Source organism: Scyliorhinus canicula, chromosome 9 (assembly GCF_902713615.1).
Source record: "Scyliorhinus canicula chromosome 9, sScyCan1.1, whole genome shotgun sequence".
Classification (NCBI taxonomy): Eukaryota; Metazoa; Chordata; class Chondrichthyes; order Carcharhiniformes; family Scyliorhinidae; genus Scyliorhinus; species Scyliorhinus canicula.
In genome coordinates, this window is record NC_052154.1 from 32765590 (window position 1) to 32777681 (window position 12092).

Consider the following 12092-nt stretch of genomic DNA (forward strand, 5'->3'; position numbering starts at 1 on the left):
GCATCTAATTTAAACGGTGGTTAAATGTAAAATCCACAGATGTTACCAACCAACAAACCCTAAAAATTAGTAACTTGGTGTCGTGGTCAAACATTTCCATTTAGATTAGAGAATATAGGAAATGTTCAAAGCTTTGAAAAGAAATGCAAGTAAATGAACAAACCTCGAAATATAATTTATTAAATATTTATTCTATACATTACAATAAATGGTCACTAGTGTAATTTAAGCACCATAGGCAGAATGTCTAAGAAGGTACAGCACAAGACGTCAATAGGTGACCTTAATGGACAGTATACAAGTGTTATTTGTTTCATGATTCATGTACAAATTACATAATAACTATATGTGTATTTATTTATATATATAATATATATAATCCCTGGTAGTGTATATACACACACAAATATATAATGAACAATTATGCCAAGAACCACCATCATTTTCTAACAAGGGGAGGAAAGGCAAATCTGTAATACATTTTAAGAGTTATTTTAAAAGCACCTGTCCAAAAAAATAAGCTGTTTATCTTATTTTCTAAATGTCACTATTGTAGATACATTACCAATCACTTTTTCTTGGTCAAATTAAAAAACTGGTACCTCTGCTGTTCTTATATTTTTTGTATATATGGGTGTACATATTTATGCTAAGATTTAAGAAAATTATGCAAGTGGTGGAAATCAGCAACAGGTTGGTCAGCCTTTTAAAAGAAAAAAAATAATGCTTTGTTCACTTTACACTCAATAAATTAAACAGTGAATCAATGAAAAATATTGAAAATGCTCGAAATAGAAACCAAAAATGCAGAAATCACGTAGCAAGTTAGGCAACATCTCGGAAGAAAAAAAAATGGTTAGAGCAACATTCCAGGTCTTTGATCTTTTATCATACCCAATATTTCAGAGGTTAAAGCAACATTTCAGGTCTTTGATCTTTTATCATACCCAATATTTCATATCTGTAACTTCTCATAACCCAAAGGAGGATTTATCGCTCGGAAACATAAACCAACGCTTTGAGAATTTGCCTGACCTGCAAGCACTTGCAGCATTTTCTGATAAATCTTAGACCGTGTTTTTTCTTTCAAAAGACTGATCAACCCGCTGGTGCATTCCAGCATTTCTGTACTTATTTACAAGCTTTTCAATGCCAAACGAAGTGGAAGAACAACATCGAACCAGAATCAATGTCATACCATCAATATTCACTGGCCTGCATTTCTTTCATGAATATGTTTTCACACAGATAGCTTTTAGTAAGAGGGTTAAGTTAAAGACTTGTTGGCCTGATTTTATGAAGAACAAAAAGACACAGACATGGTGCATGTGCCTTCCAAAGACCAAACAAGATTGGCTTCCATTGACTACAAGTTATATTTGAATTTTTAATAGACAAAATGATTTTTAAAGAGGTGAATAAAATGGTGAGTGCGCATTTACTGCAGGAGATCTGAATAGTAATACTTAGGAATTTAAACTATTTCAAAAAAGTGCATAACAAAAATGTTTAGTGCTACAAAATGCAGCTTTTTGATACAAAAATTTCAATTAGCAGCATGATTCTATATATAGTACTGGTGGTAAGAATTCAAATGACTGCACAGTATTTAATTCTTATTTTACCTCACGAGTTCATTGAGAATGGGGGAATATGCCACTGGATCAAGACGTGAGAGATCAATTGGTGCGTCAATTACTTCCTCTCCCTTTCCTCCACTGAGATCATCTTTTAAAACAATCAAGAAAGTCACGATACTCCAGGAAAGGGAAAGACAGACCATAACAATCTCTTTGTGCTGAGTCAAAGGTATTTCTGTTTTCCTTTCGATCTTGTTTTCAGTGTTGATATCTGCATAATTCCTCAGAAATTATCCACAAGCCAAATTCCATCATTACCGAGGACTAATTAACTATTCAAAAGAAAGCATCAGACTGAAATATCGACCTGTAACACAATGCAATGTGTATTTTCACCTCCACAACCCCCAATCTCAAATCAGATTGTCAGAATCAGTGTAGATGATGGAAAAGCTATTATAGAACTGATTGTTATTACATTTTATCAGGCATATTAAGCCAAATCATGCCATTCCTCTTTCCTATTGAATAACCAGATCCTTAGCTTAAGCAAAAGAACACTGGCGAAAAATGCAACAGGCAACAAAGGGTGATCATCATGATCCCTGGTAGGATGCCACTCAAACTTCTGAAAAGTTGTGTACCAAAAAGAAATAGATGATCTAAAGTTGAATTCTGAATGTTCAACTGTGATTAATATGGCACAGTTTTTCATTCGACTAAGTGAATTACATTGGGGATTGCAGTAAAGCGTGAATTACATTAGTTATTTTATTTTTCTTGAAAAATGCAACTGGTTCAACAACGTCAGGGTATCCTGTTTAACAGCATGTTTACCAGAACATTATTTTCAACAAGACTGAAATTAAAATCCATGCGCCCATTTCAGATCAAATTACTATGGCAATCTGCCAATCTCAGTCAATCCATATCTGCACCAGGCAGACTTGTAGCATCGAAATACATACACAGTCTTATTGATTGGCCAACCAGCCCTGCATCACTTATAGGCCATGGAGGACTGAACCTTAAACTGGAAACTAGATTATTCTAACTCTGGTTTAAATAATGTTGTAAGCAAATATCCCTACAGGTTATCCCGTCTGGACAAATACAGAAAGCTTACCAGCACTTTGCACTAGCGGGCTGCGTGGCTTCAGTTTGTAAAACACCCAATGCATAATAGGGATTTGTCAAACTCCAAGCTCACAGAAATGGGCTATACCCCTATACAATAAATCAGCAGAATCAACTGGTTGAGTAGATTTCTTAGTAGCTTGGTTTAGTTTGCTTAGCACAGTAATGAGTTTTCTGGGTGTCAAGACACATACCTGACGAACAGTGGCCTGCAGAATGATACGTAAAAGTGACATTTGCTGTCAATTTGCTACCATCAATTTATCATTGCCTCTACTGGGGTTCATTATTCTTTTTTAAAAAACTGTGCTCACTTACGAAGGCATTTTGATCCCTTATCTCTCGATAGGCTAGGGTACTGGCTCCCTAAATCATTTTTCTGTTTTCAATTGGCACAATTCCCATTCTTTTCACACAGTTCAGTTTCAAGTTTTAAACCAAATAATTGGGATTTGACAATGATAAAATCTGAAATGCTAATAAATCCAGATCTATAATTAATTGCCAATTTAAACATCTGTTTCATTAATCATAAAGGCAGATTTAACAGAGTACCAAGTTACCAGACTGGGAATTTTACCTTTCTAAAGATTAGACCGATGCCAGTGAGCAGAAATTTTAAAGAGGGCAGCATTACTAACATTTGTCTTCATCCCAAGAATATGATTAAAGTGCGATGTAGCTGCAAGCTTTTATTTCCCCATGAATAATCTCACAAAGACCAGGATCCTTTTCCTGTAATCTTTTAAATACTCAGTTAAGTGTTTCTGCAGTCGATCAGAAGGAGATGGACCAAACATATAACAAAATTGAAATCCATTTTGAGCAGACAATGCTCGGGAAGGAATGTGTACAAGTACACTGCTCCTGTTATTATGCTGGTGGGAGGTTTTACTTTCTAAAACTACTGCTTTGATTCACTGGGAAAGCTATCATTTTAGCCTTTCATCCACAGTTTGTACTTAGACTTCCAGCATCAGGGTCAATTTTTAATCTCTTATATTTTCGCTTAAATCAGATTTCAATGCCTCATACTAGATTTTATTTGGTCCACTATTGGAATTTAAAAACTCCCATCGATAACATCTACATCATCTTCCCACTTTAGTTAGCCGGCGGGAAACAAAACGAACAGGATTACAAAATTCCCAGTTGACAATTCTTTGTTTGGCTGAGTTTCAGTCTGGGTGAGTCGGCCCAATTTGAGACTGCCTTCTCATCGACAGCCGTGGACACCTTGGGCAAGTGGTGGAGTTGTCGTAATAACAATCTCTGCAAATAAGGAAAGTAAACAGCATTGTAAGATATTGGTGACAGAAAAAGATGCACATTATTGCAAATCGATGTTTAGAGACAACACAATGGGGGGGGGGGGGGAAATTCTCTTGTCCCGCCGCGCCCTTGCCGGCAGCGGGATCCTCCATCCCGGCAGCCGGCAATGGGGTTTCCCATTGTAGCCACCCTCGTGCCGTCGGGAAATCCACAGGCGTGAATGCGCTGCCGGCGAAGCGGAGGAACCCGCCGATGGAGAATCCCACCCATGGTGTCTCTGATTTACATTAAATTACATGGGAGGATTATAGTGGTCAGGGAGGTCTCAAAGCTCAAACTATAACATCTGTTTCACGCCTAAAATCTCTCTTGGGCAATCTGTCCCATTCTCTATCAAGCAGTTGATATTCCACCTTTTCATGTAGAGTTCAGGAGCCCTGGATACAGAGTTCACGGTTGCATAAAATTGTCTGTTTACCAGTTTCCAAGATTGGTTTGATGAAAATCTGTTACGAGCCTTCTTTGCTCCACTGTAAACATTCTGACTTCCTTCATTCCCTCCTCATAGCTTCAGATCCTATTCCCGGCAATGGTTTAGTTAACCTGCTCCACAAAACCAGTTATGTCCCAACAATATAAAACTTTTGAGGGCTGCAATATTGCTCTATCTACACATACTCACTACTTGCATTATGTTCTATTCTTCGGACTATATACTCCATGCACTGATATCAATCACTCAAACTCCTTTATTAATGTTTCTGAAGACGTAATATCAGTTTGAGATCATACTCTCTCTCCTTTTTCTTTCGATACTCAAATTAAAAAAGTTTAATGGCATGCTGTAACGGATGGCTCCTCAATACGACAGGCCTGTATTTAGTTTAAGTTGCTTCCCTGCCCTGTGCCTCATCTGTGTAATATTCTACAAGATTGACAAAGAAAACACTCTGCCGGAAAGGATGAAAAAAATAAAACTGATGAAAAGGAAAAATGTCCACTCTTTTAAAGAAATAGTTGGGATCCTACTGGACTTTTGAGTACACATTCTGGCACCTCTGGAAGGATAGCCCCAGAAGAGCTGAGAACAGGGTATGTCGATCGGTGTTCCTACCTTCTGGCATTAGGGCAATGAGATTTTAAAAAATGAATTAAAGTAAACTTTAAAAGAAAACCAAATTAAGAAATGTATCTAAGTAACCCTGAAGGCAACAGAATTAGTTACATTAAGAAATTACATCTCAGCTGAACACAAGTCCAAGGACGTTATAAATTCAAATTCGTAATTCATCCACCTTAAAACATAGAGTTCCTCGCAGGTCTTCAATGATTGCAGAATTTTTACCTCATTGTTCTTCTTCATTATTTGAAGAATTTCTTGGCATGCCCTGAACATCCAGTTTACTTAACTGTTCATATCCCCTTATATCTCTTCTGTGTGCCGTATATTTTTCAAAATTAACTTCATATCATTTTTCTCTAACGCAGAAGCAAAATACTGCAGATGCTGGAAATCAGAATTCAAATCAAAAGAATTATGGAAATATTCAGGGCGTGGCATCAGGTCAGCACCTCTACAGAGAAACCAAGCTGATGAGCGCCATCTACCAGCCATGTTACGTCCGAACAGGAGCACGACGCACTCGCAGGCGAGGCTTCCCTGGACTTCCAGATAGCCATTACACTTCGTGAGCCCGTCGTGATCTGCATCGCGACCACAACGGGCAGGATCAAAACTCGTAGAGCAAAATCGGCTGAGACGCTGACTTACATCTGCCTTCACCAGATCGAACGGCCATCCGATATCTACCGGCCTCGCCGGGGAGACCCCAACCAGGTGCCATTCAGTACTGGTCCCCACAAACGAGGACCAGGCAGAATGGTACCATGGGGGCTGAGGTGAGGGGGTGGATCTCCCACGTGATCGGAGGCCCCCCAGGTGATTGGCCTCCGGACCGGCACTGCTGCTGCCATTCGGGCACCTTGGCACTGCCAGGCCGAGTGCCAAGATGGCATTGTGCCTGTGCTGGGGATTGCCCTGCCCTCATGTGGTGGGGTGTGGGGGACCCTCTGACTGGTGAGTTGGGGTCCGGGGGTCATTTAAAAACAGTGTCCCAACCCTTCCTGACGTGAACAGCTCTGCCCATTGGCCAAGTGCGGCCTTGGCGTGGCACTCCCTTCCCGGGCACAAAAACCAGACAGAGCACTAGTAGATAATTGACACATTCCCACCTCTATGACCCCGCTAACCCCGCACAGAAATGCACTCTGTTTTAATTTGGTTAGATCGCGCCCAATGTTTCAGGTTTATAACCCTTCATGACCAGTCTTGATGAAGAATCATCGACCTGAAATGTTAACTTTCTCCTTCACAGATGCTGCCTGACCCGCTAAGTATTTCCAGCAATTTTAAAAAAAAAGTGTCATTTTCCTGCCCATTTATATCTTTTAACCAACACACGATAATTTCAGAGCTGCCGTGCTGTCTCCTTGGTTTCGTATCATTTGCAAACTGGACTGAGTTGTATTGAGTTTTGGAAACCAAAATATTTATACAGACCGAGACAGCAGTGATCCTCAAGTCTATATTGGTTTAATTTGTACTTGATTATTTTAAGCATACAAGCTCAGCATTATATATATATTTTTTAAAGTTTCATGTCCTCTATTGAAGTTTTGTTGTGCAATTTTCTCCAATCTAATTTTAGTTCTTTGCTCATTTCTTTCTGGAGGGTGGTAATACTGCAGCAGCCTTCAATCAGATCATGGGTTGGCATTATTAGTGTACAGTTGCAATATATTTCTCATGTAGAAGAAAATGAAGCACCCGTCCTGTATAACTTCATTACTTCACACATAAATTGACAGTCACTCATTTATCCTGAGTCAAGCTTCAAATTTAAGAGTCTGGAATTGGCACCCAACACCTCCACCAACCAGGAAATGAAGCAAACATTAGCCGGAGTTCTTCATACCAACCTGTGGAATACAGCTGAACAATCCTGGCACACTGATGTATGGCTGTCAAATGGGAAGAGCACATCTCCCTCTTTGCACAACTCGCAGACAAAACCTTTAGCCTGACACCGCTATAAAACAAGCCACAGAATCAAAAGATTGATTTTGGTCCAATTCATAATTTGAAAACTACAGTTTAATACAATCACCGGGATAAAGAATTTTTGTCACATTTTATTTATATATTTGATGCCTTTGATTAGAGATTGATAATGGTCTACCTACGGATACAGAACATGGAATGCTACCAAATAGAACATTGTCAATAAACTTTGTTTAGCACATGAAAGTATTAATTGATGTGAAAATTATGACATATACATGGGGAAATTAAGCAAGTTGCAAACACAATGTTATATCTTGATGCAGAGAACATTTAAATAAAATTAATGGTTAATGATTGGTCTGATTATTGGGCTGTATAGGGAACACAGTTGAAAAATAAAGAATCTCCCATTTAAGATGGAGATGAGGAGAATTTGTTTTCATGCTGGAGTTGTTTGCTTGGCCATTGCAGAGGACAGCACGAGAAAACCACACTTTTGTGTAACTGGAGTCACACCACGCAAGCCTGACTGGGTAGTAGGATGCAAGGTCCTCAAGTGAATACTGTGACAGAAAACCACGGACAGCAAAAAACATGTTTAAATGTAAACTACTTTGCTTTCTTAAAAAATGTGACATGAAAACATAACCGAGAAACAATACTGTAATTCACTTTAAAGTAGCACAATAAAAATGCTATATTTTTTCTATTGGAGGCAAGAAGAGGGTCATGTTTGAAGACTGTGTTTCCTGCATCTAAAAATCTAGCTCATTTTGAAGACTATATAATCTTAAAGGGTTCCTTCACCGTAAAAGCCTGACCGTACCTCACAGTCCAATTTGATGTGCTTTGCAAAGGTAGTGTGGACTTCAGTTAAAGTGCAACTCAGGCGCCCAGTGGCAATGTCAATTAAATCTTGTAAAGAATACATTTCATCATTTTCCACAAAGTGCTGTCGATCCTGTAACTGTAATCACAAATATTTAGACAAGCACTGAAAATATCTTCCATAAAAGATGGATATAATGCAATTTTTATTGCAACCTCAATTTCAGAATTGAACCAAAACGTTGATTTTGTTTTCCCATTTGAATCAATATCACAACATTCAATATCACTTGGGGACATGCCTCTAATGACAGAACAAACTAACCTGCAGCAGGAGCCTCGCCTCCATTGCCTCCTTACAGGTGATGAAATAGGGTTTCATCAACAGGATGTCTTGTCGGAGTTTCTGCAGGCAGAAACCAAAGACAATGCATGTAACTAAACATCCCATTTTTACATGCGCTACACTCCTTCAGGATATGTCATTAAGCTCTTGCATAAGTGGACAGTGCAACATTTTATCACAAATGAACCCTACCTGGTTTAGCATTTCATGAACTACTCTGCTAAATGTCCAGGACAAAGGGCTCAGGCAGGCTAAATTCTCAATCTTCCCAACCCCAAGGGAAAAGGGTAGGGCTGAAACTGCTTTTTGGATCTACCATGCATTCTGGATGTTAAAAAATAATTTTTCCCAGGTCAAATTCTGTAGCTATTCTGAAAATTCTAAAAGCAGGATTGTGCAAAGTCTTAAAGGGTAGCATTGTTACAAAGGGGCAACATTCATTTATGAATAATTACAGATTATTTATTTGTGGAATATAAATTGATACCAGCACAGGTGGAGCACAGTTAGCCACAGTGCCCAAATCTATTTAATCACACTCTGCTGCTCTTCCTGACAAATGTTTCACTTTCAGTATTTAAATAATTCTCTGTTGAATGTTACTTTTGAACCCACTTTCACTATTCTTGCAGGCAGTTCATTCGTGGTCTCAAAACTCAGAATTGTGAAAAAGAATTGCCAAAAAACCTTAATCTTTTCTTCTAGTTGCGAACTCTTACACTAGAAAGAAAAGAAAATCGCTTATTGTCACGAGTAGGCTTCAATGAAGTTACTGTGAAAAGCCCCTAGTCGCCACATTCCGGCGCCTGTCCGGGGAGGCTGGTACGGGAGGCTATGGAAACAGTATCTCCTTCTTTAATTCATCAAAGCCATTCATGATTTTGAAAACTCTTATCAAATCTCCTCTTGAATCTCTCTGCTTTAAGAACAATCCCAGCTTTTCCAGTCCGTTGCCATAACAAATCCCTCAGCCCCGATACCATTCCAGTAAATCTCTTCTGCACCCTATCGAAAGCACTGACAAACTTCTTGAAGTGTGGTGCCTAGTACAGAACACAATAAGAGTGCTTTCAGTCACAGCACAGAAAAAAGCATCCTAAGTATAGAAGGCTCACATTTAAATTTATTCACACTCTTCCAAGTAATGCATCAACACATCCCACACAGGTACCATTTTCATACAGTTTACTACCAAGATTTTAAACCAGACAGATCTTAAATTCATCAAAGACGATAGGCTGGATTTTCATACCTCCGGACTGTCCTGACAGCTTTATAACAACCATCAAATACTAATCTATACTAATCCCATTTCCCAGCGCTTGATCCATAGCCTAACCGTGACGATTTCAGGTCTTCGTCCAGATGCTTCTTAAATGTTACGAGAGTGCCTGCCTCCACCACCTTCTCAGGCAGCATGACCCATATTTCCCCCATTCTCTGGGTGAAAAAAACAGCCGTCTCAAATTCCCCTGCCGATTTAAAAGTTCTGTGTACACACCCAAGGTCTCTGTTCCTGCACCCCATTAAAATTGCCCCATTTAATTCAAATTGCCTCTCCTCATTTCTTCCAAACATCATTCTTTCAAACAAAATGCATTATTTCACACTTGTGAAATTTCATTAGCCTTGCATCTGGCGAGCTCACCAGTCTGTCTTTGCCTTCCTAAAGTCCGTTATTATCCTCCTCAATGTTTACTACATTTGAGATTTTTTTTCAGCTGTAAACTTTGAAATGATGCATCGATACGCAAGCCCGGGTCATTATTTTTTTTAAAAAGTAGTTCTCATATCGACCTCTGAATATCGACACAAGTGCAATGTTTTAAATCATATGTCAAATCACTGGTTTGTATTACAGGGTCTGTACAGTTCTCCCTAATATCTACATTAATTTCTGGTGTTAACATCTTTAGTAACATACGAAGCAGGTTTATTTATTGCACATGTTCAGCTGTAGAGTATATCCTGGATCTAGCCATACCCGAATTTCCACCAGTTCCTCCACATAGTTGAAGAGAAGTGGATTAATCACTCTAAGTTTTAGCACTGGCCGAGAAATCATCAGCGTGAGGTACCTCATACTATAACGACACACCTAATGGTAAGTAAATAAGGAAAAACAAAATCAGGCAAAGACCCAACTTCAGGTAGAATCTGCATGTGTCAAGTCTCCTAACTATAGAAGGCTCACATTTAAATTTATTCACACACTCTTCCAAGTAATGCATCAAAACATCCCACACAGGTACCATTTTCACACAGTTTATTACCAAGATTTTAAACCAGACAGATCTTAAATTCATCAAAGACGATAGGCTGGATTTTCATACCTCCTGACTGTCCTGACAGCTTTATAACCACTTAATGGAAGACCTTTTTTTAAAAAAGTAGATTTTAAATTAGTTGGTTTACTTTTGACAATTTTATAAGCATCTCCAGAACTTGGTTTGGTAATAACAGTGTTCAAGATTTCTGTACATAGATGCTGGGTGAGGTAGGGGCAGCACTGGAGGTGGGGGGGGTGGGGGTGGGAGGAGAGAGAAAGTGAGGTTAGATATGGAGAATGCTTCAGATCTGTTCGCATATTGTTCTCCCTCCCAAACAGGAATAACATCACTTTTTCCCCCCATCCATGACACTCACTTTATGGGTTTCAAAGTCCCAATTGTGTATGACCCGTGCTGGGATGACAGCGGCATCATTCCAGTGGCAACTGCTGCAGTAATATCGTCCTGTGTAGTCACACATGCGCGCCTCACTGGGCACACCACCTGAAGTGTAAAGTCAAAATCAAGTTGAAAAGATTACGAGTGAAAGACGCAAAACTTTTTTAAAAAATCTTGATATTACAATAATGAGGCTGGTCGTGGAGATAGCATTATCCCACTTTCCTGACTGAAGATGTATGGGATTTCCCCATTTTGAGCGACATTTCTGAACTATATGAATTCATTTGTGAATTATACATACAGGTATTGTGGTATATTTTGTGTTTGTAAGAGAGGGGGGTGGGTGAGATCACCTTTATCAACTCAATGTGTCTTCATGCAGCTGCAGTAGACTTCTGACCAAAAATCTTATCATATAATGAACAGTGTAGGAAATACTGTCCAGAAGAGGGTATTTGACCCCTTATGAATGGGGTTTTATCTTTAGTACCATTACTGTACTTATTTGTTAACAAAAATATACTTAGAAATAAATCTAATGATGAGCTTTAGTTTTTGTTTGACCGTATGGTATTCACCCTCTTCATAATAGACAGAAGGTGGTTGGACGTTGATATGGTCTTCAATGCATTGTAATGTAACTTACTGGTAATATACCAGTAACATGCTGCTCCACTATCAGTATGCAGGTGTGTGTGTGGGTGTGCTCGTTGATAGGAGGTTGAACACCTCCAATGACAGCATCATTTTCATTTACATTTCATTAATATTATATCTGACCCAATGCAAAACACATTTTTCAGATCTGTTTGGTCCAGACACTGAAAGTGATTCAGAAAAATGCATTTTAATTTAAAAATACATAGCCCGGTCTATCAGAATTTCTAATCTATCATATTCAGCCCTTCATAAGCCAAAAATGATGTTAGCCTCCCCCAGTCACGTTCCCTGGAGACTTCCTGCTCGGTGCAGATTCCCCATGTATGCTGCTAGTGTAATCCCACGTTCTCCCAGCTGCTGTGACGGGATAGTTCCCTAGTTTTGTTTTGTAATCCAGTCATAACACCTCTATATCGGTTTCACAAAAATTTAATGAAGCTCTCGTAATCATTTGATTATGATGTCAAGACCTACTGTACCAATAGACATGGGAAAGCACTAAGTTATACAGAAGATGCGCTATGGCAGGGGCC

At 39.0% G+C, this 12092-nt stretch overlaps 1 protein-coding gene across 1 annotated transcript in view; it reads right to left on the reverse strand.

Moving 5' to 3' along the window:
- Positions 1-158: 158 nt before the first annotated feature.
- def8 (differentially expressed in FDCP 8 homolog) overlaps positions 159-12092 on the reverse strand; it is a 42367-nt gene continuing 30433 nt past the window's right edge. Inside the window, exons 7-12 of the mRNA XM_038806472.1 lie at positions 10874-11001; positions 10212-10325; positions 8207-8287; positions 7880-8020; positions 6969-7078; positions 159-3989 (exon numbers count right to left, since the gene is read on the reverse strand). Of these exons, the coding sequence (XP_038662400.1) occupies positions 3896-3989; positions 6969-7078; positions 7880-8020; positions 8207-8287; positions 10212-10325; positions 10874-11001 (668 nt within the window). The 3' untranslated portion in view covers positions 159-3895. The remainder of the gene's footprint in view (positions 3990-6968; positions 7079-7879; positions 8021-8206; positions 8288-10211; positions 10326-10873; positions 11002-12092) is intronic.